Source organism: Mus musculus, chromosome 11, assembly GCF_000001635.26.
Source record: "Mus musculus strain C57BL/6J chromosome 11, GRCm38.p6 C57BL/6J".
Taxonomy (NCBI): domain Eukaryota; kingdom Metazoa; phylum Chordata; class Mammalia; order Rodentia; family Muridae; genus Mus; species Mus musculus.
Genome location: NC_000077.6, coordinates 100,713,157 through 100,740,377, shown reverse-complemented (window position 1 = coordinate 100,740,377; position 27,221 = coordinate 100,713,157). Strand labels below are relative to the sequence as shown.

The 27,221-nt window shown below is 48.4% G+C and overlaps 2 protein-coding genes across 3 annotated transcripts; one reads left to right on the top strand and one right to left on the bottom strand.

Annotated features, from left to right (window-relative positions):
• Nucleotides 1–2,162: 2,162 nt before the first annotated feature.
• On the top strand, nucleotides 2,163–25,375 carry Rab5c (RAB5C, member RAS oncogene family). Of its 2 annotated transcripts, none has more exons than NM_024456.5 (6): nucleotides 2,163–2,300; nucleotides 20,210–20,463; nucleotides 21,796–21,947; nucleotides 22,414–22,536; nucleotides 23,527–23,620; nucleotides 24,216–25,375. In NM_024456.5, exons 2-6 carry the CDS (start codon nucleotides 20,298–20,300, stop codon nucleotides 24,329–24,331), a joined length of 651 nt encoding a protein of 216 aa, NP_077776.2. In that variant the 5' UTR covers nucleotides 2,163–2,300; nucleotides 20,210–20,297; the 3' UTR covers nucleotides 24,332–25,375. The 2 variants fall into 2 exon arrangements, with proteins under 2 accessions (NP_077776.2, NP_001291932.1); NM_001305003.1 differs by having other exon boundaries at nucleotides 23,473–23,620.
• Nucleotides 25,376–25,802: 427 nt separating this feature from the next.
• Nucleotides 25,803–26,449, bottom strand: Hspb9 (heat shock protein, alpha-crystallin-related, B9). The gene has a single exon (NM_029307.2). The coding sequence runs from the start codon at nucleotides 26,433–26,435 to the stop codon at nucleotides 25,929–25,931; it is 507 nt and encodes a 168-aa protein (NP_083583.2). The 5' UTR covers nucleotides 26,436–26,449; the 3' UTR covers nucleotides 25,803–25,928.
• Nucleotides 26,450–27,221: the final 772 nt, after the last annotated feature.

Genomic DNA, 27,221 nt, shown 5'->3' with positions numbered 1-27,221 from the left:
GACCTTGACTCTGTCTGTTTCTGGGGGTTAGTCTGAGAGCCCCAGGGCTTTGAAAGAGCTAACGCAAGCAGACACACCCCACTGTACCCCAGGGCCCTATTGCTGTCTCTAGGTAGGGCAAAGGCGCCAGCTAATCCACTTGGCACCATGTTCACGCCACCAGGGACTCCTCGGATAAGGGGAGAAACCTTAATGAGTCGCTAAGGGCCTGTTACATTCCTTCCTCCCTACCACCCAGTTACAACCACAAATACACACTATGTGGGAGAGACGTCTGATCAGGATCATTTCTCTAGCCTTAGAAAGAAATACCAGGAATTTTCTTACCCTCCTGAATAAGGAACTCTTCTTTCCTGGATAGGTATTTGATATTAAGCTAGGTATAGTGTTGTTATAGTGGGCAGGTCGGTGGAGAAAAGAGCTGGTCACCAGTTAAGAACCTGCTAAGAATTCACTCTCCCAAGCTCTGTCTTCTCTTAGCTTACATTTCTGTGTAGGTCTGTGCATGTCATATGGTGCATATGTTGTAGGAAACTGGCACCTTGGTGATAAAGATGAAATTGGATGTGGGCACAGCTTTGTGGCAGGCTGTCCCAGACAGGTCTATTCTTCAGCTCAAACTTTCAGGGTATGACTGATGCTGTTCCATGCCCTAGGCATTACATGGTCTCTGGGGGTGGGCTTTGATTTTATAAAAGTTTTGAGTAGTATCCCCGGGAGAGAGATGCAGAAAGAGGCCAGTGTTGGAGGATGAGGTTAAACAGAAGTGGTCCTAATTCATGCCGGGCGTGGTGGCGCATGCCTTTAGTCCCAGCGCTAGGGAGGCAGAGGCAGGAGGATTTCTGAGTTCGAGGACAGCCTGGTCTACAAAGTGAGTTCCAGGACAGCTAGGGCTACACAGAGACACCCTGTCTCGAAAAACAAAAAACAAAAAACAAACAAACAAAAAGTGGTCCTAATTCATACAGAAGGAATTAGAAGCAACAGAAACAGAACTGACCTGTGGTAGAAGGGTTAGTGGTTTTCATCTATAGTGACGGGTAGAGAGAACACAGGTAGTCTTTGAAGGAGCGCTAATTCTGACTGGGGGCAGAGTGAGGGAGATGAGGGGGTCTGGTATATTTGGGAACAGAGCCTAAGAAAGAAAGCTTAGTCTGTCGTGGTGGTTGCACATGTGTTTAATCCCAGCACTCCAGAAGTAGAGGCAGGAGGATCTCTGTGAATTCAAATACAACCCATCTACAAAGTAAGTTCCAGGCCAATCAGGACTACATAGTGAGAGCCCATGTGAAAGGAAGAGAGAGTGAGAGCAACCCTTGGCAGCAGCAGGTCTCCTTTTCAACCATTTAGTATCCTCTAGACAACTCCTTCTTTTAAAAAAAAAAAATTACATTTCTTCAAGTATTTAGCGGGAGGGAGGGTGGATGGGTGGTTGTCAAAAGACAACTAGTGGGAGTCTGTCTTACTCCATGTGAGTCCTGGGCACGGCACTCAGTCAGGCTTGGCTGCAAGCATCTTCACCTGTCGAGCCGTTTCGCTAGCCCCCAGAGAGCCCATTCTATAGAGCTCTCAGAGATTTCATCACCTTTTTTTTTTCTTTCTTTTTTCTTTTTCTTTTCTTTTCTTTTTTTTTTTTTTTTTTAAGCCAGGATCTTACTACATAACCCTAGCTGTTACTCACAGAGATCTGCAAGCCTCTGCCTTCGGATCGAGCCATTACACCTGACTCCATCGCCTTTCCTATAATAGAATGTCCTCAACAATCAGCCTCCTGGGCGGGCTTGGCTTCTCCAAGTTGCCGAGGGCACACGACCGGTCTGCGCGGCTACGTGAACATCATATTTTTCCTTTCTCAATTCTGCATGAACAGCCCTCTGTCTGCTCTCTTGGAAAGCTCAGCCACACGCCTTCCCTCGCGGCACTTGGAACTGGCAGTGACGCGATAAGCAGGCCTGGACCGGCTCCGCCCCACCGGCAGCCGGTTCCACCCAAAACCCAAGTGCCAGGCAGCCCCCGGCTCCTCCCTGTGCGGAGAACTACAAGTCCCGCCATCCCTCGCGCGCACTCTCCCTCCTTTCCCGCGTTGATTGTGGGTAGGATCGGAGTGTCTCCCATTGGTCTGTTCTTTCTGTCAGTCACCTGGGAATATAGAGAGGCGGGGCAGAGCTGAAGATCCGGATCCGGAGCGGCTGAAAGGCGGAAGTGGAGGCCGGAGCCTGGGACACCGCCGGGGGTGGGGGGGAGAGGAGCGGAGTCTGTGGAAGCCCCGGCCCAAAGTAACGCTGCTGCCCGGAGCCGCGGTGAGTGTGCCTGTCCCAGGGCCAGTGTCTCACTTGTGTGGTAGCCTCCCTGGGGTACCCTTTCCTCCTGCCCAACCTTAGCTTAGGGGGACACTGACCCCTCCCCCGACCCGTAGCCCCCTCTTAGGGGCTCACCAGGGCGTCAGGCCAAAGGGGGAGCTCCTCTTTCCTTCGCTAACCTGTCCTTCGGGAGCCTTTGGGAGTCTTTTGAGGCTCTCCTCTGGCCTGTCCAGTCCACTTGTGGGAGAGAGGGACTCTTAAGTTCCGCTCCCCACCCCCTCAGCTTTCAAAATCAAAGAGTCTTTACCAGGTGCGAAGGAACCTGTCCCCCTTCTCTTTTAGAGGTGACGGAGAGTGCTGTCTCTCCTGGTTTTCCTTTCCTGTGTTCTACGCCTCCCACTCCCCAATCCCAACCAAAAACCCAGTTGTCCCCCTGCAGCCCTGAAATTATCTTTATCTCGATTTCCTTTCGGAGATGCGGGGATGGGGGGGGGGGGATGTCGGAATGAGAGTGTTGTACACGCACAGAAGTGTTTTTGCGCGCTTACAGTTCCTTACTTCCTCTTGAGCTTACGAGGACCTCAGCAGAGTTTGAATTCTGGGTCACTTAGACGGAATGGCAGCCTTCTCCTTGGACTGCACGTTATGCCCCCAGCCCTGTCTTAAGTTCTCTCAGTGTGTGTTCGTCTTCCTGCCTCTAAAGAATTTAGCTGAGCTCTGCTCAATCCTAGGGACAGATCACAGATCAGGGAGGATCTGCCCATTCATTATCTTCTGTCTCCCCTCCTCCTTCCCCCCTGCTTCAGGCCCAGCCCTGTCCTTCCAGAGCATGTGAGTGGTTTCCTTAGAGAGACTGCTGCCTGCTTATCTATAGGGGTGGAGAATAGACCAAATAGGAGTAGTGTGAAATTGAGGCACCATCTCTTAACCACCCTGAATCACACACCACTATACACTTGAGCAACAGGTCCATTCCTCACCAGAGTCTCCACTCCCCTCTTGGCTTGGACTTTTTCACAGAGCAGTTAGTCCACATCACCGTGGCAGGTATAGTTTTCGTCCGTAAAGGAATTGCTTATGTGTGCTGGAAAGTGCCAGTTCCCCTACTGTATTGACACAGGATTCTTGTGTTTTCCTTGGGACTTAAGTGTGTGAAATGGCTGGTATCTCTGACCAAGCTGGAAGGTTCTCTTGTTATGCGGCCAAAGTACAGGTTAGAGACTGCCTTCCTGAGGAGTAGCCTGATTCTGAAGCCACAGCTGACCCTTGCTGTCTTGCAGTGGAGGAAGAGTGGGAAAGCCATTCAGTCCTTGGGCATCTCTGATCAACTTTTTTTTTTTTGGTTTTTTGAGATCTGATCAACTTAAGATGCTTTTCTTACTACACAAAGGCTAAACATTTTGCTTTGAGATCTTTCCAACCTACTTCTGGACAGTTTCCGGTGTTCAGTCAGTATAACAATCAATCAATCCTCTCTCTCTCTCTCTCTCTCTCTCTCTCTCTCTCTCTGTGGGCTCAGAGATTCAGCTAGCCTAGTTTCTCTGATCTGTTCAACATGTGCCTCTGAGGGAGAGGGCCAGTGACCCCTGCCTGTTTACAGGGATTGGTTTCTGCTAGACTTACCTTCCAAGGAGTGGATTGTGATTCCTGGGGTTCTAGCTGAAGCAAGGGAACCTTCTAATGGGCGTTTCTGGCATTTGTCCGGACATCTTTCCAGCTCTGACTCCAAAGCGCCCTTTTGCGGAGAAGCTGTCTGTGAGACAGGAGGCACTAGAGTTCTGCATGGTTCTGCAGCCACTTCTGGCTTTCAGAAATTGTAGCGGCCCAGCAGAAGTCCGTTGCTGATCTGCCGGGCTAGGGAGGGCACTCCAGAGAGGAAGTCCCTCCTCTCTAAGGCTGTTCTCCACCTCCCCTCTTGCTTCTCACACCTCGTTGGCCTTTCTGCCTGTTCACTCCTGGAGGAGGGCAAGAGCTCGTGAAGATAGAAAGCCCCCAGAGTGCTCTCAGTGCCTATTCCTCACAAGTGTCCTGGAGATGGTGGTATTTGTATGCCCACCTTGAGACGGTTCCCCCCAAGCATACAGTTAGAAGTGGTCAGACGCTGTGCTTGCAGCGTGGCTTCGGGTGTAGCTTTGTCTTTTCTAAAAGCAGGCTCCCCTGTCTGCGGGGCTTGCTGAGTAAAGGCGCCTGCAGGGAGAATGAACAGGGACAGGAGCACAGACTCTTAAGTCCGCCGTCTCTAGTATTGGCTTTTGCTTCCCTCTCTTTTCCCAACATTCTACCCTCTTTCTTTGCCGTGGACTCCATGACAGTTAAGAATCCCAAGCCTGTACTCTTCAGGGCCTAAGAGTTTGCTAATGTCTGTGTGCCATTAATTTCTCCAAAACTTGACTCATGATAGCTAGAAAATGAAAGTGAAAGTGAAAGGCAGAGAGGTCCCCCAGGCAGGGTTGAAAGGCCATGCCTTCTGATTTCCCTCTGATACCCTGATGATTCTGAGACAGGGTCTTACTGTGTAGCCCTGGCTGTCCTGGAACCCATAGAGGTATGTCCACTTGTCTCTGCCTCCCAGGCCCTAGGATTAAAGATGCCCATCACCATGCTCAGCTTCAAATTCAGATAGAGCTCCACTAAGCAAGCATTCCTTAAAAAGAACCTACACGTATTCATTTATTTTCTGTCTGGGTGTGCGCACACACACACACACACACACACACACACACACACACACACACACGTGCCGATGAACACGTGTAGAAGAGAGACAACAACTTGTGAGAGTCAGTTCTCTACTACCAGGTGGGGCCTGGGATAGAACTCAGGTCTTCAGACTTGGTGGCAAGCACTTTCCCTTGCTGAGTCGTCTCACCAGCCCAGAAAGAACCTTTTTAATGGGCTGAGGATATAGCTCAGTTGGTGAGTGCTTGCTTAAGATGCATGAGTCTCATCTCTCTGCACTATATAAACCAGGTGTGTAGGCACATCTGTGGTTGCAGCTCCTTGGAGATAGAGGCTAGAGGATCAGAGTTGAGAGTCATCCTTGGCTATATAGAAAGTTGGAGGCCATTCTGGATTACAGGAGACTCTTGACTCTTTTTGTAACCATTGCTCAGCTATCAGAAGGGCAGTGTAGGTGGAAGGCAGTAGAGGCTTAGGCGCAGAGACTTGAATTCCCATCCTCAGCCCCTTGCTTACCATTTGGGTGACTTGGGCTCATTGAACCTGTTTTCTTGTTTTTTGTTGTTTTTTTTTTTTCCTCACAAAATGGGAATACTAGATCTCTTGCAGAGATAGAAATAAAAGATAGGGGCTGGTGAGATGGCTCAGTGGGTAAGAGCACCCAACTGCTCTTCCAGAGGTCCAGAGTTCAAATCCCAGCAACCACATGGTGGCTCACAACCATCTGTAACGAGATCTGACTCCGTCTTCTGGAGTGTCTGAAGACAGCTACAGTGCTTACATATAATAAATAAATAAATCTTTAAAAAAAAAAAAAAGAAAGAAAGAAATAAAAGATAAAGGAGCCAGTCCAGTGTCATGGTTAGGATAGATCCTTACGGTGGCCTCTGGTGGGCAGGTGGGGTTGTGAAGGTTTATTATAATTCATCTTTACAATTCTAATCAATTTTAGGGTCACAATCTGATATACCAGCCAGTGTTTGGATGATGTCCCGTGTTTGCTCATTCCATAGCTACTTAGCAGAATTGATACAGGCTGTAGCTATTTTTTTTTACAGGAGTGCTGGGGATGGCAAGTTCATGGCTTTAATCCTAGCACTTGGTGGGTGGGTGTGTGCAGAGGCAGGAGGATCTCAGTGAGTTCAAGGCCAGCCTGGGCCATAGTGAGACCATGGAGGGGGCAGGGGGAGGCAGACAAACTATAAGAAACTGCTAGGTAGTCACTGTGATTGTCCAATTGGGAATCCGTGTTATTTCTTTTATTTTTGAGGCAGGTCTTTTTCTACTTGGCTCTGGCTATCCTGGAACTTACTATGTAGACCAGACTGGCCTTGAACTCATATCAATCCACCTGCCCCTGCCCCTGCCTTCAGCGTTGGTACTTAAGGCATGTACTACCATTCCCATTATTGTACCTTTTTCTTCATTAATGGGATTTTCCTAGGAGATGAGCGCAGTGTTACTGATCTGCATGGCCACATTTGTTTCAGGCAGGTTTTATAGACTAAGATGTCCCAAAATTTAGGTTCTGATGCTTTCAAGACCTTGGCAGAGCCCTATGGAATCCTAGCAGTTTGGGAGACTGAGGCAAGAGGATCCTGAGTTCAAGGCCTGCCTTTATTGCATAGCATGTTTGAGACTAGCCAGAATAACTTAGTGAGACCCTCTCTCCAGATATAAAACATAGGCTGAGGCTATCTCAAACAAAACAAAGAACCTTGAAATAATCTTTTAAGGCATTTTGTGTATTGAAAGTATGGCATATAAAGGATTGGCTTTCAAACCACCACATCTCCTATACACAGGGGTAGTGATACCAGTTAAAGTTCAACTTATTTTGTTTTGTTTTTGAGACAGGGTTTCTCTGTGTAGCCCTGGTTAGCCTGGAGTTCTCTTTGTAGACCTGGCTGACCTTGAATTCTGAGATCTACCTGTCTCTGCCTCCCAAGTGCTGGGATTAAAGGTGGGTGCCACAGTATCTGGCTAAAGCTCCGCCTACTGGGCTTTGTTGACTTGTACCAGGCACTCTTCTGAGCTCTGAGCTCACTCATTTCATCCCTACTCCACTGGAGGAAGGCCCATGTCCCAGTGAGGAACTCTACAGTGAGTGACAGGACAGGAGTCTGTGTTCATTCCATTATGCAGTATAGCCTCTCCTCTCTAGGCTAAGTGTCTACCCCACCTGCCTGGAAGTGACTGCCTCCATCCTCTTTTGAGACTTGTCTTGCAAGTCATTTTCCTGGTGAAGCTTCTCATTAGCCTGAGGAGATACTGGCTCCTGTCTTTGTCTCTACATGATCTTGCTTCTCAATGCTGGCTCCCTGCTAGTTCTATCTCAGCTAGATGAGCACCTCAGGCCACAGATATGGTCATGTTGTAGGTCCCTCATTGAAGCTGCTAAAGGAAAAGCAGGGACATGGAACCCTGCCTAAAAGTACCTGCCTGCCGGCCTCCTTAACACTCTCCCTAGTTAAAGCTGGGATCTGAACCTAGCCCCAGCTCATTGCTAGCCTGAGCCCTCTCTTCAGCTGCTCAAACATAGACACCAGAGCATACAGGTAAGTAGAGTAGTTGATACTGCAAGCCAGGCAGGCTACAAACAAATTTCCAGAGGATAGAGCTCTCCAAATCTCAATTTCCTGTGAGGATTTTAGTATGAGAAGGTGGACATGTCTCTGGCTGGCTACAGAGTGCCCCCACCCCATCTGCTTCTACAGAGTGAGTAAATCTGATAGCAGGACAGAATAGTCTGTACTTTCTGCACTTGTGTGTGATGAGACAGTACCCACCCAGGCAGCACTTAGCGAAGTGAGTTTGACTCTGGTCGGTGGGTGCTAGTTTTGCACAGGGTGACATTGGTCTTAAGCACTAGATGTTCTGGAGTTAGAATTCAATACAAGGGTGCATGCCTTGCATTTTCAAGGCTCCAGTTCTATTCTCACCAAAAGAAAACAAAAAGCACCAGTGAGGGCAGCCCCCTCATCAGCATCCTGCTGCTGTGGCCTTGAAATTCCCTGCTCTAGTCTTAGCTGCCGTGTTGGGTGTGCTCTCTCACATGCAGCCCCTCTTCTCCCTGTTCCCTCTCAGGTTAGTTAACTCATCTTCAAGATCTCATCTTGTCTCAGCGTGAGCCCCTGCCCCACCCTGCCTTTTTTTTTTCCTTTAAGTGAACTTTTCAGAAGAGTAGTAAAGAAATTCTGAGGGTAGTACAGTTCCTCACAAGCCCTAGACCCTGTTCCCCTGTTAGTAGCATGTTACATTAGTGTTGATGTGTGAAAGTCTGTGCTCCACTCACATTTCTGTGGATGACACCCACCTGATTGTCCTGTCTCCGCTGCTGTCACCTCTCCTCAGACTACTCTCAGCTTCACAGACTACACTCGTTTTCAGTTACCTTGATGGTCTTGAGGTCACCAGCCAGATACTTTGTGTGATGCTAGACATTTTTCTCGTTGAGTAGACTGGGGTTGGGAGTGATACGGGTTAGTGGAGAGATGTAAAAATACCATTTGCATCCTATTGTATGAAGGGCCACACAATCAGTGTGATCTACCACTGTCACTGGCAGCCTGACCACATTTGTTCTCTTTGGAAGAATGTCATGTGTAGCCCACACTGAAGAGTGACTGGTCAGGACCCTCTCTTGGAGGGTGGAGTGGTCACGTGAATTATTAAGACTCTCGCTCGATTCAAGAGATCTGCTTATTCTCTCTCATTTATTTATTCAATTATTTCATCCGTCGATATTGGCTCTCAGGTACCTAATTTTACACTTTAGTGTGTAATCTGTGGCTTTTCCTCACATTGCTTCATCTTTGACCATAGGCTGCTCTTTCAGCTCCCTTTGACCAACCTATCATTGTGAAGTTTTCTGATTTTGTATTTTGAGCATTTCCTTACTTTTTGGCACAAGATGCTCTTTGTGTATTTCCTGCCCAGGCCCTGGAATCAGCTACCCTTCCAAAGCCTGTTTAGCAAACATTTTCTCTCCAGTGCCTTGCTCTGGAGTCACTGGCATGAATTCAGGTTGTCCCTTTTGGTGATGGTTGGTGCTCCTCATATCTGGGTGAAGTGGCAGAGCAAGCACATAGTGAGAACCCCTCCAGTCCTAGCAGTTGGTCCTTGCAACAGTTCCTATGAACTGTTCACCAGTTCATAGTCCCCAGCTGCCTGATGCTGCACTTGAGCGAAATAGTGGGCACATTTGGTGTCTACTCTGGAGTTTACTCAGAGTGTGGAGAGGTACTGGCTGTAATCATTGTCTGGTTTGGGTATTTAGAGTTCTCTAGTCAATCCTTTCTGGACTTTGGGCTGAGAGTCCATGTCAAGTCCCAGGTGGTCTAGTCACGAGTCTTCCTGCCATTCATACACAGACCTCTCCTTCAGCGAGGCTTCAGTTGTAGCCTTTGTGGCTCTCGGCAGGCTCAAGGCAGACTATCGCTTGGAGCTATGATCCTGAATCATTGACTAGCTTAACTCCTTCTGCTGGGCAGTCACCCTCTAAAAATATGTAACTTAAGCCCTGAGCCAGCCTTTGCCTCTCTTCGCAGGTCTGTGAGTGTCCCTTTCAGGTGGCCTTGTCAGAAGCATCTCAGGCTTGAGGAGGCTGTGTGACACCTCCTGCACCCTGGGTGTTCTAGTCACTACGTAGCTCTCTGAGCTGCTCAGACTCTGTGGCCATGAATGGTGCCAATTTGCAAACCTCTAACAATTGCAGCCTGATTTTTAAAAGGAACTCAACTCTGGTTTTGTCATCAACTGCCCTGTTCTCTCACCCCCACCCCAGCTGAATCACTTCTTCCCCTTCCTGAGAGGCTTTGCAATGGAAGCAAGGGAATGAGGTCTTCAAGATGCCTCTTGTTATAGGACTTTTCTTAGCTTTAATTTTTTTCCAAACTTAATGAAGCAGAGTCAGGATTTGTTAAAGTATTTCAATATAGACTTAAGGATGAGGATTAAAACACACCCCAGAGCACAGGTATGGGCTTCTCACAGAAGAGTCACCCTTTTTTGTTCTTGAAAGGATCATGATAGGTTTTAGTAGGGGAGGATAGTGATAGTTTGGATAGATTGGATAGTGATAGTTCGTTCACTCAGTGGCATCAAGACACCTCTCCAGGGAATTCAAAGTTGGGGCTGTTGACAGAACATTATGAGTCTTCTAGGAAATCAACCCTTGTTCCAGGAAACTAGTGAAAGACTTCCTCTTTCAAATAAGGGGCCTCGGAGGATGAGGTCCCGCAAAACTGAGTTGAAAGGTGTCTGGGCAGGGGTAGGGGTGGTGGGTTGAGGCTCCACTTGCTTCCTGGGACTTCGAGGGTGGGGCTTGCCCTGGCCCACTTGGGTTGCTGACTGGCTTTGTTGTTGGGTTCTAGGGGCTTTTTTCCTTCTAGCAGCCCTGGATGAAGGTGCTAATCTCTCTCTCTTTTTTTTTGTTTGTTTGTTTTTTTCGAGACAGGGTTTCTCTGTGTAGCCCTGGCTGTCCTGGAACTCACTCTGTAGACCAGGCTGGCCTCGAACTCAGAAATCCGCCTGCCTCTGCCTCCAGAGTGCTAGGATTAAAGGAGTGGGCCACCATGCCCGGCGCTACTCTCTCTCTTACAGGCTTAGATAGTTCAGGGTCACAGCAGGAGGCCAACAAAAGTAATGGCCCTAGGACTTGCTATTAGTCTGACTTAACTCCACTGTGCACCTGACTCTGCTTCATTCAGTTAAATAAAAAACAAAGATATGAAAGGCATCTTGAAGACCTCATTCCCTTGCTCCCATTGCAAAGCCTCTCAGGAAGGGGAAGAAGGGATTCAGCTGCAGGTCACTCCAGGACCTGAGAGCTGTCAGGAAATCGGTTAGGCTTCCCCTCGCTGGCCTGGAGTGCTCTTGTAGTGGGATCATGTCAGCTGGAAGATGGCTGTCCCCAGAACGTGAGTTCTCCATGTCCCCATTTATTTACCACACTTCAGCAGCCTGGCCTGTATCGCATGGTCACAATATTTATGACCTTATACCAGGCTCAAGCTTAAACCACAGGGAAACTACAGTCAGCCTTTGGGATCCTTTGCCTGTGACACTTGTCTTCTCATCCTCAACTCTCCAGCTCCCAAGATCTCAAACCTCCTGCTGTCACCTGCAGCAGTCCTTGTAGGATGTGGGGCTCTGAGAGCAGAAATGTGACTAGTTTATTGAACCGTGTTTGTACTCGCTTATTGTCTGATTGGACCCTGTTTTCAGCTGACACCATCATATATTTTAAGAAAGAAAGTTTGTCTGAAAGACTGTTCTCCGGCTTCAAGAACCATTGTCCCTCAGGTCTTGGCGTGAGAACTTTTCACCTTGTTCTTGTTAGCTGGGCAGCTTCTGGCCACAGTGTGCATGTGCTGTCTGGGCAGGAGGAATTTGTCTTACTGCTGACTCCCCTGCTCTCCCCTTAGATACCACCTCTTCTCACTGCCTGGGAGCTAAGGGCGAAACAAAGACGGCAGTGATTTAAGCTGGTTTTCTTGTGTTGGTTGTTTGTGGAGACAGGAAGGGTTTGTGAGGAGTGTCAGTTGGAGTGAGCGCCTGAGAGAACAGGTGCTGTCGCTGACCCTGACTTGAGCAGAGGTTCTTGGAGTCCTGCTGGGTCTGGGGCAGCAGAAGTGGCAGCTGTCTTGGCTCACACTCCTGGCCTCTGTAGAGCTCCTCCTGAGACCGAGAGGGAGACAAGCCCTGTATTGATGAGATTCCAGCTAGTAACATCCTAGTAAGTGTATAACTGCACAAACAAAACCGACACAGGGAACAGAGTGGTGGTACACACCTGTGATCCCAGTTCTTGGGAGGTTGAGTCGGAGGATTCCAAAGCTCCAGGTCAGTAAAACTCTGTATCTAAAAAAATGAAAACATTCAAAACCAACCAAAGATCCCAAACCAAGCTAGAATTTAATACAGAGTAGTCATCCTACCTGCCATCCAGAAAACCTGTGCTCCACGCCGGAGCAGCAGATGTGGGCTGAGGAATGCGGGTCGGTGGAAGAGAGGAAGCGTCACTGGAGGTTTCCATCTTTGCCTGAAAGTTAGCGCGACTGTGCTTCCCCTATGGCCTCCAGAGACACATTTGTGGTGGAAAGCTGAGAAAGCACTTGACAGTCAGGGAAGAATTTCTTCTTTCTGTTATTTTTATTTTATTTTTGTGTTTGTTTGTTTCGAGACAGGGTTTCTCTGTGTAGCCCTGGTTGTCCTGGAACTCACTCTGTAGACCAGGCTGGCCTCGAACTCAGAAATCCGCCTGCCTCTGCCTCCCCAGTGCTGGGATTAAAGGCATGCGCCACCACGCCCGGCTTTCTGTTATTTTTAAATTATATATTTGTTCACCCACCCACCCACATGTGTACGCGTGTGGAGGTCATTAGACAACTTGGGAGAGTTGGCTTTCTTCTACCCCGTGGGTCCTGGGGATCAATTTCTGAGTGTCAGTCTTGGTGGCAAGAATCTTTACCCACGAAGCCATCTTGCCAGTTCTCAGGATTTCTTACTATTTCTAGGACTGGACTCTAGAAGCTGGGGTCTGTCTCCTAAGAGATGGCTACAGTCTGACTTGTCTTGGCGTCTGTCCTCAGTACTACCCAGGACATGAGGGAAAGGGATTCAGGAGTTCACCATACTCTTTTGTGGCTCCTGGCAAAATGTTTAGCTTGGCTATACAGTGATGTTTCCAGAATTTAAACCCCCTTTCAGGAGTTGGCATAGTTGGTGCCCTTAGGGATTCCATGAGGCTTCACTGTGGTCTTTTCTAGAATGAGGAATGCATTGAGATTATTCTCAGGCATGGGACATGAGGCAAGTAGGGGGTTCAGTGTGTCCTAGTGGCAGGGAACCTAGCTGACTCTGCGCATGCCTCTAGGCTGCTCACATGGTTCCAGGTCATCTACTGTAACTGTGTAAAGGAAGCCCCTTTATTTCCTGCATCTCCTCCTAAATCAGCTGCTTAATGGCTTTCCATTAAAGTCCTTCCCAGAACTCAACCTGGACTTTAGAGTGCCTGGCTCCAGGGCCAGAGTTTTTGCTCTGCTGGTGAGACATGTTCCTGAGTACTGTAGTGCCAAAGTCCTACCACCCTAGCCAGTTCTCCTTTCCTGACCCTCAAACTTTTCCTCCTTCTTCAGATAGCCTTAGTTGGTGGGATAGAGTATCACACCACGGTAACCTCTTTCCGCTCATTAAAAACATGTGGGCTTCTTGCTTTCAGGAATATTTAAACAGTTTCACAATTCTTTTTTTATTATTATTATATGTAAGTACACTGTAGCTGTCTTCAGACACTCCAGAAGAGGGCATCAGATCTCATTATAGATGGTTGTGAGCCACCATGTGGTTGCTGGGTTTTGAACTCAGGGCCTTCGGAAGAGCAGTCAGTGCTCTTAATCGCTGAGCCATCTCTCCAGCCCCAGTGTCACAATTCTTTAGCCCATAGTTAAGTAAGTCTAAGCAATAAACATAGGTTTAACATATATTGAACAAATAATATTTGTATACAGAAGCTCATTTGGGTATCTTTGTTTTCTGGATTGTTTTCCAATTTAGGCAACATATTTTTTTGTCGTATTGTTCTGAGTCTTACTAGAGAAAGATAAAAATGGCTTATATGTAAGAGGTAACTGGTTCTGTATATATATTGTTTTGTTTTTTATTTTTGGTTTCAACATGTAGTCCTGGAACTCACTATGTAGATGAGGCTGGCCTCAAATTCATGGAAAACCACCTACCTCTGCCTTCTAAGTGCAAGGATTAATGGTGTCTGTCGGTATGCCCATTTCTAATCTTTAATTTTTCATTGTTTTATGCAAATTCCATGCCATTAGTATTTTGTTTATTACCTTGTAACTTTTAGATACAAAGAAGTTCATGTGCTTATTTAAGTTTATGATTAGCTAAAATTTTAACTAATTTAAAAAAGTGTTTTCCTGCTAACAGCCGTTGTTTTGTTGAAGCATACTCAGGGCTGTGGAGATGGTGCAGCATGTTGTTGCCAAGTCTGATGGCCTGGATTCTGTCCCCAGAACCCACTCCTGAGAGTTGTTCTCTGACCTCTATGTACATGTGATGTACATACACACACCCATGATAAATAAATTGAAAAAAAAAAAAAACATTGAAAACCAACTCCCACTGGGCAGTCTTTAATCCCAGCACTCAGGAGCAGAGGCAAATGGATCTCTGAGTTCGAGGCCAGCCTGGTCTAAAGAGTGAGCTCCAGGATAGCCAGGGCTACACAGAGAAACCCTGTCTTGGAAAAGAAAAAAGAAAAGAAAAGAAAAGAAGAGAAGAGAAGAGAAGAAAACGAAAGGAAGGAAGGAAGGAAGGAAGGAAGGAAGGAAGGAAGGAAGGAAAGAAAAAGAAAACCAGCTCTTTAACTTGTTATGCTTAGTAGATGTGACTATGTTGATAATTTTGGTTTTTCTTCCATCTCTGATAGGGGGACCTTTCCTAAGTTACATGGGTTTGGGCTCTGCCATCACCTTGCTGTGTGTCCCTGGGCAAGTCACTACACCTTACCTCTGTAATTGACATAGTTAGCTCTATATGGCCTTTTTAGTTAACAAGGAGTCAGAGTTAATTAAGTAACTAGCCTGTAGTTTAACTTGGAATCTTACCTTCCTCTTAATTCTATGTTGGATACTCTGTGTTTACTTAACCTTTACGGAAACCCAATGCAATTAACATTAAATAATACATTTTGTAGATAAGGAACTGAAGCTGAGAATGACCACTTGTATAACTTGGCCAAGAATACAGAACTAACCAGCTGACTGGAGCTGGGCCCAGTACCCCTCTCTGAGCCCTAACCTGATTTTGCTGAGGTCAGGACAGGGCATAGGAGACTCCAGGCTGCTGCTGTTGCCTCTAGCTCTGCAGCTTAACAGTTCTCTCAGACTGCCCTGGGCCCAAGTGTGTCTTAGCAGTAGTTTTCCTGGGAAGAAAGATCCCTCTTCTGAGACTGTGGGCCAGTCCTCACCTCAGTGCCCTGAGGCCTCTGTATCAGTCCTTGGCTCTGTTTGGCTACCTTTTGATACTGGCTCCCTTGGCCTTTGAACCTAATGACTTCTGCTCAGGCCAGTGCTCCATTCTCTTTAACTAGTAAGTTTCAGGAGGTGGCTCTGCCTTCTCAAGCTCAAGTCTCTGGCTAGACCACCTCCCTAGAGTGCTGGGCAGAGCCAGTTCTTAGTCCTGTCCCCACCCGTCCTCAGCAGCTAACCTTAAGTGACTGCATCTCCACCCACCCCTGGCCTACAGTCGGTTTCTAATCTGCTCCCTGCTCAGGCTGTCCTCACTGCAGGAGAGGAAGTCTCTAAAGCAAACAGGAAGCGCCAGAGACACCCACCAGCTGGAATTGATAGACCTTTTACCAGGAAGGACAGCAGTGTGAAGTTAGGGTATGGAGCAGAGAAAAGAAGCGTGAACATTCCTCACAGGGACTAAGAAGGGGCGATATTGCTGCAGCCCTTGGTGTCTTGAAGGCTTCAGCTTAGAAAAGTGAGGCCCTGCCCCACTCAGTGGTTGCTCATGTATGTCAGTATGGATTTGTCTGCCTTCCCTTCTCAGCTGGAGCTCAGGTGTGTCAGTCAGCTACTTCTGTTTGTTTCTTTGAGACGGGGTCTCACTCTGTAGTCCTACCTGGCCTCTGACCTTACAGAGCTCCCCATGCCTCTGCCTCTGAGGAGCTGATTTTAAAGCCGTGAGTTCTAGACTCCAGAGATTCTGATGTAGATGGTCTAATGTAGATTCTGAAGAGAAAAGTGGCTACTGACCTGAGGCACCCAGAGTACAGCAACAATGAAGAGCAATGTCCTGATTGTCCTGTTTCTTGTCCATTCTTAGCATGTGCACAGACTGTAGTGTCCAGGGCCCTGAGCTTGCTTCTGCCCCTTCGTGTGTATTATTGGGAAAAGACATACTAAATATGGTGTTTCCCCAAGTCCTTCCACATGCTCCCTTTCTATGAAAGGCATGAAGTTGGGGTTGGTGCTCACTCTTGATGGTCTGTGAGTGAACCAGGATTCTTATTGAGGGCTGGGAATGGGTCTTGAGGGAGTCCTTTGTCATGGGCCTGAAGTTTCACCATTGCCAAACATTCAGGGGAAAAGATTGTTACTCATCCTACGGGCAGCTATGTTGGTGCCTAGCTCTTAAGGACTTGATTTCTTTACTCCAAACAACTTAAACTTATTCTGCTACTTGATTTAAAATATGGAATATCTTTGCTACTAGTTCAGGAGGAAAGATTCCTTGCACACATATATGTACACCACACATGCATACACGCACTATACACACATGTAAAATTAATTAATATAAATGTTAACAGTGAATTAATCTGGCAGCTGTATTTCTTTACCTTTGCTAGTCTTCAAAAACAATACAGAGAAGCCAAGATTTATTTCAAGCTATATTTCAATAGCTGGGTAATATTGATTTATAAATAACTCCTATGCAAATTTGGCTACCTACCAGCCATGATCCCAGTTAATACTTGCAGATTTAGCTTTCTGCTTTAGATGTTTCTTCCATGATATCTTCTCAGACCCCTTCCTTCTCTCCCCAAACTCCAAAACTCTTCCTTTCCTCTCTCTTCCCTTGGCTAGTAGAAGTTTCTTGCCCAACTGTTGTGTGATCAGCATTTATTGACAAGGCTGAGAATAAATTGTAAGAATTGTTTACACAAATTTGAGACAGATTCTGAACCTAAGCATTACAGTGCTGTGTTTGGATTGAAACAAGATATGAGAGCAGAGAAGTCAGTGTTTGAACAACACAACCTTTACACACTGCACAAAATATTATGCCTATACATATACACATACACCACATCTACTACATAAACCCATACATATACACCATGCATACATATACATACACCACACATACATAACATACATATACATACACTGTACATACATATACCACACACACACACCACGTGCACATATACACCACCTGCACATGTAGAGAGAATATCTTGTGTATTATATGGGTGCATCATCTGTCAATTAAAAAACTTCCGGCCTATAGGAAAGGATAGAATAGAAGGTGGGGCATCCAGTAGGCAGAAAGAATTCTGGGACAGAGCCTGGCATGGGAAGAGTCACCAGAGAAACATGAGGAGATATTTGGTCCTTGAGTAGAGGTAACTAGGCATGTGACAGGATGTAGATTGGTATAAATGGGTTATTTTAAATTATTAGCTATATGGCTTAGGTATTTGTAAATATATTTTGAGTCTTGAGTTGTTATCTCTGGGGAACTTGGGGCTGGGAGGAAAATAGCCTGTTACACACACATACACATACAGCACACACACATATACATATACCACACCCAAATACACCATGCGTGCATATACATATGTCACATACACATGCTACACACACACACACACACACATACATGCTATACACACTCATACCAGGAGGCAGGACAGTGCAGGACATGAATTAATTCACTTTTACCAACCACCAGGGGTATATCTTCTGGTTTTCTAGCCTTGGGAGTAGACAGTGTAAGCCTTCCTGAGAACCTGGGTGTGGCCTTTACCTGTTTCAGACATGCTCTTATCGCTGCATTACTTCATGACAAAAATTGTCTTGCTTAGTGCTTTATTGGCTGAAAAGGTCAGACACTTCTGCTCATGTGATCCCTTCTTGGGGCCAGGAAAGCCTCGAGGCAGTAGACCATAAAAGGCAGGGGTTCCTAGAGGCAGGGCCAGGGGGACAGCAGCACCTTTCAGCAGCCAATTTAGGCCAACTGGGTAGAACTTGCTCAGTGTACTAGCAAAGCCAGGGCCTGCTTACCAGTCTGTGGAGAAGGTGCTACACTCTGGGCAGACACACTGGCATTAACCCTGATGTGCCCTGTCACTAATTGTCCTGGTTTGACTTAGCTCAGGTGGCTTGTGTGAGGTAACCCAGGAATGTGACGAGATAGTCACACTCCTGGCGCCTCAAGCTGGGCTTTGTTTGCTTCATGCTAGCTGCTCAAGCCCTGTTTGTATCTCAGTGGTACTTGCAGATAGTTGGCTGGCTCTGTTCTGAGCCTGGATGAGCACTCCCGGCCAGCCCCACAGATGGCTTCCACATACAGATAAGGTTGAGAATTGTTGGTGAGAACTCATTTTCTCCCTTTCTGGCTTAAAAAAGAGGAAGAATGAGAAGAAGCACATCACATTCTGGCTGGGCAGGTTTACAGGGCTCTGGGTTCCGGAGGGACGACACTTGGCTTTCGACTTGTAGGGGCAGGAAGGTTGCTGCCGGTGCCAGTAGTTGTCTCTCTTCCACACCTGCTGAGGTTTCTTGCAGCCAGGGTTTTGCTTGTCTGTTCCCTGCCCCACTCCTTCATACTTCTTGTGCTTGAGCTGAAGTCTGCCCTGTGTCATGTGCACTCGGGGTAATCACCAACTTGTAAATTCCACTGTGTATCAGGGTCACTTTTGCCAGGTCTGGACTTTGCTGAGCCAGTGGAACTGCTGCAGCCACTCAAAACCAACACCAAGGGTGGGCATGGCCCTCATTGTTCTTCCCCAGCAGGGAGAACAGCCTGATAACAAATGAGCTTGTGTGTAGGAACCCAAGTTACATCCCAGCTCTGTCACTTGTATACTGAATGGCCTTGACCTGGGCACTTAATACTGTCGTTATATCTGTAAAAATGGGAGGTTATGTTAAAGTTTCAAAGAGATAATAGTGCAGTTCTCCATGAGTACTGGCTCTGTCTTTCAGACTGATTTCCTGAAGTAAGTACTCTGAGTTCCTAGAACATGCATGGGCATTGTGAGGAAGCTCTCCCGATGAAACTGCACGGGCCTTGTCTTTCCTGTCTGGGTGAATGAGAAAGCATCTTACCTATGCCATGTCTAAATGACATTTCTGGTTAGTAATCATATTGAAGATTGCAACCCCCACTTCCTTCCTTGTACTTTTGGGGAAGAGGTGGCCCCCATTTCAAAGCTTTTTTCCTTTGGTGCTGCCCAGAAAGGAAACCGTTGCTCCTGGTTAGTGAGTCATTCTTCCTGAAGCTCACTTTTTAAATGAGTTGCTGGGAGATTCTGGATGTGCAAAAGGATTTGAGGCTGAACAAAGCAGGCCCTTTGCTGTCAGCTTCTGCAGGGGCACCGAGCTTCCCACAGGCCCCTGTCCATCATGCTCCTGCTCTGGGCCGTAGGGGATTTACTCCTCCTGTTCAGGGCCAGGTCAGCTCTCCTCCCTATGTGTGCTCAGTATCTTTTGGTATGTCTTCTAGAGCCTTCTCATCCTTCTGTGCAGTTTGGAAGCTTCCAAAAAGTTTGAGTTTCTGCAGTTGAGTGGGAACCACAGGCCTGGACCACCAGTTGCTAAGGGTGTGGGTCTCAGTGTCATGTTTGCCTCCACCTACCCCCATCTTCCCCCTAAGCTTTCTTTGTGTCACCCCTTACTCTGCCAGCAGAGAATGGAAGCTAGGTCTCTATTTAAAAGGGAGAGCTGGCAGCAGAGACTGGGGGCAGAGCTCCGGCCTCAGAGCATGTTTGGTTTTCTGTGTGGTTTGTTTTTTAATGTGTGTGAGACTGCAGGCCCATCTAAAATGAGAAGACTGGGGAAAGAAGCTGAGGAAGAGCGAGGGGGCATTGCTTTGATTCTGATATACACAGTTCAGCCTCAGAAAGCCAGGAAAGTCAGTCAGTCGTTCTACTGTGTGGTACAAGCCTGGTCATTCTGATAACTCGAACTGGCCAGGCCTTGGTCTCTGAGTGCCCATAAGCACCTTATCTGAGGAGCTGGCTGCCAGGACCTGCTGTGCTTCACCCACCTCCCCACACACTGCTCCTGCGCAGAGTAGGCTTGTGAGCATAGACTACAATCTTATTGTTTGATGACCTAAATCCTAGTCGTCTTCCTGGGCCCTTTTTTGGGGGAGAGAAGGTGGAGCCCAGCGAGCCTGATGACTCATGCTGGCATTTATTTCTCTCTTGGATTTTGTAAGTGAATTTATGTTTTTGAGAGAAGGAAGTCTGAGTTTTTGCTTAGGACCCATGAGCCCAATATTGAGAAGCCACTTTGCTTGGTACTGCTCTGCAGGAAAGAGTATAGTTGAGTCTAGTGAAGACTTGCTGTTCAACCCTGTGGAAAGGGCTGGAAGTCTAGCGGCAAGAGCAGTTACCCAGGTCCTCAGGGAGGCACCTGTTGACAGTCTCATTCTAACTCCCTATTTCTGATTTCTCCCTGCAGTTGGAGGCCTCCCTTCCCATTAAGTGCCTCTTTGCATAGCACCGGCCCCACCCCCACGCTCACTGGTACTACTACAGAGCAGCGCGCCATGGCGGGTCGAGGAGGTGCAGCACGACCCAATGGACCAGCTGCTGGCAACAAGATCTGTCAGTTTAAGCTGGTCCTCTTGGGCGAGTCTGCCGTGGGCAAGTCCAGCCTGGTCCTCCGCTTTGTCAAGGGGCAGTTCCATGAGTACCAGGAGAGCACAATTGGAGGTGAGTGAGCAAAGCAAGTCAGGCCAGAGGGGTCTGGAGGAAGGCTGCACACGCAGAAACCGGACCTGTCTGGCCTGGGAACACCTTTTTGTCAATGGGCCCTGGAGTTGAATCCAGCAGTCAGTCTTCATGCTTCGTCCCAAAAAGCAAGAGTGCTAAGAATTACCTAGGGATTGAAAACTGGCTTCCTGCTCTGGTCTGGCCTCTTTATTAGTTGTGTGGATGTGAGGTCTTTTTTTTTTTTTTTTCCTACAGGGCAGTATATATGTCCATTCCTCTGCTGCTGACCTTTGTTCTTTCTCTGATTCCCCATTGGTCAGCATTTAGGATGTGAATAAGCTCTGGACTCAGTCTCTCACGTCCGTAGTCAGTGTGAACCTCAAGAGGCCAGGGCCACCCTTGGTTTTGAGTCATCCTTCTTCTCTGCTCTCTTGGTTGGTAGGAGATTTCCAGGCAGCTGGAAACAGAATAAGCCATGTCAGCAGTCTTCTCACTGCCTCCTCAGCTCTGTCAGGAGCTAGAGAGGGGGAAGTGCGTTGGCAGTCCAGGCTCCTCAGTGGGCTGGGGGGGGGGGGGGAGTGGTAACAAGGAAAAACAGCTTCCCACAGAACTGTCATAATCCTCGGCTGGGTCCAGGGTATGGGGAACCCTACCTGTCTACCTGTCTGTCCCAGCTCCAGGATTCTCCTTCAAAACATGTTTGCCTTAGCCTCTCACATCTGTAGTCAGTGTGAACCTCAAGAGGCCAGAGCCACCCTTGGACTTGAGTCCTTTCTCTGTTCTCTTGGTAGGAGATTTCTAGGCAGCAGAATTCCTGTCTCAGGTGGCATCTGTATTCAAACCACGGGCTGGCTATACAGGAACGATTCTGGGTCACAGTGGGGATGGTGGCTAGCTGGAGTGCCTGGAGGTGGCAGGGGTGGTTGGGAAGCCAGCCACCCAGCCACAGCCTGGCAGCGTGACAGTGTATATTTCCCAGAGAGAATGCCTTCCCGAAACTGAAGGTCACAGTCACCTGTGAACTAAAATGGGTCTGTGAAGGGCAGTGGAAGGAAGGCTAGGGGGATGAGGTCTTACCTTTTCAGGCTTGGCATCAGCCCCCCACCCCCACCCCCACCCCCACCCCGTGCCTCCCCTTTCTAGCCCCTGCTGTGCTTTGCAGGATGGCTCTGAAATGGCTCAAGTGCAGGCACTTCCCAGACAACACACAGGAGCATGAGCCCCACCTGCCCTGTGTGGACAGGCTTCTACATGCCAGAAGCAACAAGCAAGAATAAGTCAGGGTGGTTTCCAGTTCTTCCTTGCCTAATGACACCACCTTTTCTCTTGCAGCGGCTTTCCTCACACAGACTGTCTGCTTAGACGATACAACGGTCAAGTTTGAGATCTGGGACACAGCTGGCCAAGAGCGCTATCACAGCCTGGCCCCGATGTACTATCGGGGGGCCCAAGCAGCCATTGTGGTCTATGACATCACCAACACAGTAAAGACTTTCCTTCTTTTCTCTTTGTCCTTCATTTCTGTAAATCCCCAAGAACTGGGTTATAAAAACCTCATTTGGGGGGCTAGAGAGATGGCTCAGCAGTTAAGAGCACTGACTGCTCTTCCAGAGGTCCTGAGTTCAATTCTCAGCAACCACTTGGTGGCTCACAACCATCTGTAATGGGATCCGATGCCCTCTTCTGGAGTGTCTGAAGACAGAGACAATGTACTCACATAGATGAAATAAATCTTAAAAACAAACAAACAAACAACCTCATTTCAGACCACTCAGCCTTCTGTTCGGGGTGGTGTATGGGCGGATTTCCTGTTGACTGGAAAAAGAGCATAAGAATCTTTAGGGGTGATGTTTCAAATGCCTATGGCTATGCCAGTTTGCATTTGCAACTGAGTAACCCTGAGTAGACTATTTCCTTTGTCCCTTTGACATTGCCATCCTGTCTCCTCAGGATACATTTGCACGGGCTAAGAATTGGGTGAAGGAGTTACAGAGGCAGGCCAGCCCCAACATCGTCATTGCACTAGCGGGGAACAAAGCAGACCTGGCCAGCAAGAGAGCTGTGGAGTTTCAGGTAAAGTGACAGAACTTGGGGAAGGGTGCATTGGCTCTGTAAGGGAGGCCTCTCCAGGCTGCCTGGGCCCTGTAAGGTGACAGGCAGTGGCAGCTCTCATCTGCTGTCCTCTCAGGACTCAAGCACAGGCCATAAAGGAATTGTCTTTGTGTTGTGGGAGTGGGTGGATAGGTAATATTTCTGCACGTTTGCTTTGTAAGCCAAATGGACTGAAGCAGTACTTTTTTAGGCAATGCATGCATGTAAACTTCAAATACTCCAACAAGGCCTAGAGAATGAGTTTAGTGTCTTTAATCCTAGAAACTTAGCCTCTCTTATCCAGAATTCCCAGGTTTTGGTTTTCCCAAAAATGTACATATCTTTTACTTTACATCATGGATGGGAATATGCTGTGTACCACATGTACTATATGTTACAGTGTCCTATGTTTTTTGTAGGGGTGGGGAGCAGGAAGTATCTCATGTAGTATGTAGTAGCCCAGGCTGCTGGCCTTGAACTCCTGAACCTCTTGTTTTTCCTGGGGTTACAATCATGAGCCTCCACACCCCTCAGTTCATCTTTTTCCAGTCCTAACTCGATGGCCTCCTGGATTGCTTATAACCGCTGAGGACTAGAGACAGTGCTGCAGGTGGCATCCACATCTGCTCATGCTTTTGTCCAGATGTGCAGGCATAGTGCAGGAGATCTCTCTCCAGGAGGATCTTTCGCCTGGTGATTTTGAAGAACAAGTAGACAGAGAGGACCTAGGGAAGCTATTAAGAATCTGCCAATATTTGTGAACTGCGAGGTGTGGCGTGTGAGTGGAGAGCAGGTGATGCTGGTGTTTTGGGGAAACCCAGAACAGGGGAACCCTAAGCCTGAAACCCCTGCATTTGCCCAGTCAGTCTCTTGATTTATAAGGGCAGAGACCAAGGAAGATCTTATCCTGGGTCTTAGCCCTGCCATCTGCCATGTTCCCCTCCCACTCTCTTCCTCACATGCCTGAGTCAGGAAGCACAAGCCTATGCAGATGACAACAGCTTGCTCTTCATGGAGACGTCTGCCAAGACTGCAATGAACGTGAATGAAATTTTCATGGCAATAGGTAAGTTGTCTCTCCCTGTCCTTCCCCTGAGCAGAACAGGACCCTGTGTGCTAGTCTCTAGTGGGTCTGTGGGATATCTTCCCCAGCAGAATTTTTACCATTTAAACTTATAAAATTGAGCTGGAGAGATGGCTCAGTAGTTAAGAGCACCAGCTGCTCTTCCAGAGATCATGAGTTCAATTCCCAGCTCACAATCATTCGATCCGATTCTGGTGTGTCAGTGACAGTGTGCTCATATACCTAAAATTAAAAATTTTTTAAATAAAATTAACTGGTAAAATCGTCTGACTCCCAGATGCAAAACTTTCTAATGCCTGGACCAGTCTAAGTGTTATTCTCCCTGCCCATGTCAGAGCCTTCCATTGCCATGTCTTCCCCCATAGGACTTTAGCTCATTTGCCTCAGGAATCCTTCTGTCTATGAGTTCAAATCCTGGCAATGCCGGTTGTCACTCGGGTTTTGGGCAAGTTCTCTGCTTCAGTTTCTAGGGACACAGTATACCTGGCACACAAGCCCTCCAGTATTCTGGCTGTCACTGAGTAGGGGAGAGTGTTAGGGTGACCTCAAAACCTACTTCCCCTTCTCTCCCTAACAGCTAAGAAGCTTCCCAAGAATGAGCCCCAGAATGCGGCTGGGGCTCCGGGCCGAACCAGAGGTGTGGATCTGCAGGAGAGCAACCCAGCCAGCCGGAGCCAGTGCTGCAGCAACTGAGCCCCCTTACCTGCCACTGCCCCCACTCCTCCACCACAATGACCCGACTGGAATCTACTCTAACCAATCGCACTTAACAACTCGGGCCACCACTGGGGGCAGGGGAAGGGTCCATCAAGAATTCTCCGCATAACTTTGATCCTAGGCCGGAGGGAGTTATTCCACCTGCACCTTTCTGTACAAATACTAATTCAATTTTAAGTCTTAAGTCACTTTTTTAATATATATGATCTTCTGCTCTTCCCAGGTCCCTTTCTCCCGCTCCCCCACTTGCCCTTTGCTGGTAGTAGCCATGCTCCTGTGCTCCTCATCCGTGGGGACAGGGCTTGGAGCAGTCACCCTTTCTTCCCTTCTTGCTGGAGAGCGGACTCAGCAAGAGCACCCACATCTTAACTTGTTGGGAGCGTCTTAGGCTGGGGCAGTGGGCAGGCCCTGAGCTGGGGAAGGGACAGGCTGCTCTTCCCTCAGCTGGCTGTCAATCAGGCTGCAGCCTCCTCCCCAACTGACTCCCAGCTGGGAGAGAAACCGCAGCATTACTTAAGCATCATTATTGACAGCCGGACACCCATGGCCCAGGATCCCTCCACCCTTGGTCACTCTGACCTCTGGCTCTGAGCCCTGTTCTGACCAAATCACGATGATGAGTATTTGGGGGTGGGTGGGTAAGGGGGGGGAGTGGGAGGGATGGAACCAACTTTTTCTGTATTTTGTATTGTATGTTTTCTTCACCATGTAACCAATCAGTATCTTGTCAATATAGTCAGCCGATCGATCGACCTCACGCTTGTCTTCCTCGTCCTTCTCTGGCAGCTGATCAGGCCATACGTAGCCTCTCTGTTTTTCCTGAAGTTAATTTAAATGAATCATCCAATCTCATTAAATGGCTCTACTCCCTGTGTGTGAGAGGATGCTGGTGGTCATGGTAACCAAAAGAAAGAAGCCCTGCTGTTGGTAGTTCTGATGGTGGAAGAGGATAGGACTGACCTGGGGCTGACATCTGTCTCCCCCCAGCTTACATTAAAGGATATGCAACCTGTATTTGAAGATTGTTGGTGTCTGAAGTGACCTGTGAGGGTTTTTTGATAGGACCTAATTAGGACTCAGACCTTTTTTTTTTTTTTAAATATCTCCTCTCCCTGACGAGGAACACCGAGTACTGGTCGTAAGGCCGGTGCTACAGCCCATCACTACCACTGTCCTTCGTGACACCTCCATGCCAGGTTCAACACTGTCCATCCTGGTTCAGACCATCAGCTGATTCTGAATGGCAACAGCTAGGCTGTCCCAGCTCTCTGCTGCTCCCTGCTGGAGCTATTGCTATTGGCTAAATCCATACACACCCCTAGTTTATCTCAGGGCCAGAAACTTGATTATTGATGTACTTACTACCACCTTGAGTTCCCTCCCCTGGTCACCCTACTCCCTACAGCTCCAACCCTTCACCCTCAGGAAAAAAGCAGGAGGACTTAAGGCTGCTGCACACCTCGGTTTAATACATTAGGGTAGGTTGTAGTGCCTAGGGCCTCCCCTCCTGAGTCTCAGGGCCGAGTCTGTTTGGGCTTCAACTCTTCTCCCGCAGGAAGAACGCTAAGAGACTCTAAGGATTCTTCACACTTTCGTTTTGTAAGGAGCTCTTAGGCCCTCCCCTCCTGGGTTTCTGGGACTGGCCTGTTTGAGCTTCAGGGGGAGGTAGGCACTTGTTTTGTCCCCTGAGCCACAGATGGCCAGAGGGGGTCAGGCTGCAGGTCATGGCTGCAGGATCTAAGGTCGGCGGGAGCTGCATTTGTCGGTGAACACTCTGCTCCATGCGGTAGCGGCCCCTGCTCGGGTCATTCGACTCGTGTTGCCGCTGGCCGGTCACCGTCAGATTCTGGCCGTCTATCCGCACCACCAAGTCCTCCGGAGCGAAACCTTGGGCATCCACCTTTATTTGGAAACTTGGTTGCTCACAGCCATTGCCCTGCACCTCATCCCTGAGCAGCCTCACTGGTAGAGTGGCCACTTGATTCCGTTCAGCAAGGGCCACGCTGGGACATCGGGAAGCTACCCGGTTTTCCCCGGGTTCGCGCTGCCCGGTGGAGAAACTGCTTCCTACCCGCTGCATCCGAGAGTGCAACTGCTGCCTGAGGGCGCGAGGGCTCCCCAACCCCCCATCCGGGGCGGGTGCGAAGAGGAAGGGCCCGCCCACTCTTCCCATCCAGAAGGGCAAAAACACTCAAGTCGCTGTCTTATCTTCCTTGCAAGCGCTGCAGCTTTTGTCCAGAACCGGCTTCTGCTTCTCCCTGGGCCCTTCTCTCACATCAGAGGGCAGGAAGGAGGCTATGAAGGAACTGGATCACCTGAATGTGCGGGGTTACAGCTCCATCCTGGGAGCTGATGGGATTGAGCAACGGGGTTGAAAAGGTCTGGCTTGCTCTGCCCTGCCCTGCCCTGCCGGCCCTGCCCTACCCTGCCCTTTTAAGAATCGGGCCTGGGGCAAGGAAAATTGTTCTCTGGACTGAGCCAAAAGAGGGGGCCTTTCTGATCTTCCAGGAAGAACTATCCCTGACCTTTCACAGTCTACCTCTACAATGGGAAGAAACTGTCTATTTCTCTGGCTTTCCTCCACCCCCACCCCCCCATTAAGGAGTGGGCAGGGAAAAAGATGGAGGTAGGATGGAAGGGTATGAGGTCAGGAATCCTCTCCATCTTCAAAGCTGCCTAGGCGAGCCAGAAGAGGGGACCACCCCCTACCCTCCGCATCTTCAGTGTTGGTCTCTCTGGTTCTTTAGTTCTCAGCACACACAAACACACTCCCCCCCCCCTTTCCTGCCCACTCCCAACACACACACACACACACACACACGAATGCCCGTGCATGAACACACACATTCAACAGCAGCATGGCCCA

Coding starts and splice junctions, on each gene's coding strand:
- Rab5c (NM_001305003.1), top strand. CDS start 20,298: ATGGCGGGTCGAGGAGGTGCAGCACGACCCAATGGACCAGCTGCTGGC. Junction 21,948..22,413: donor TCTATGACATCACCAACACA/GTAAAGACTTTC, acceptor CTGTCTCCTCAG/GATACATTTGCACGGGCTAA. Junction 23,621..24,215: donor TGAAATTTTCATGGCAATAG/GTAAGTTGTCTC, acceptor TCTCCCTAACAG/CTAAGAAGCTTCCCAAGAAT.
- Hspb9 (NM_029307.2), bottom strand. CDS start 26,435: ATGCAGCGGGTAGGAAGCAGTTTCTCCACCGGGCAGCGCGAACCCGGG.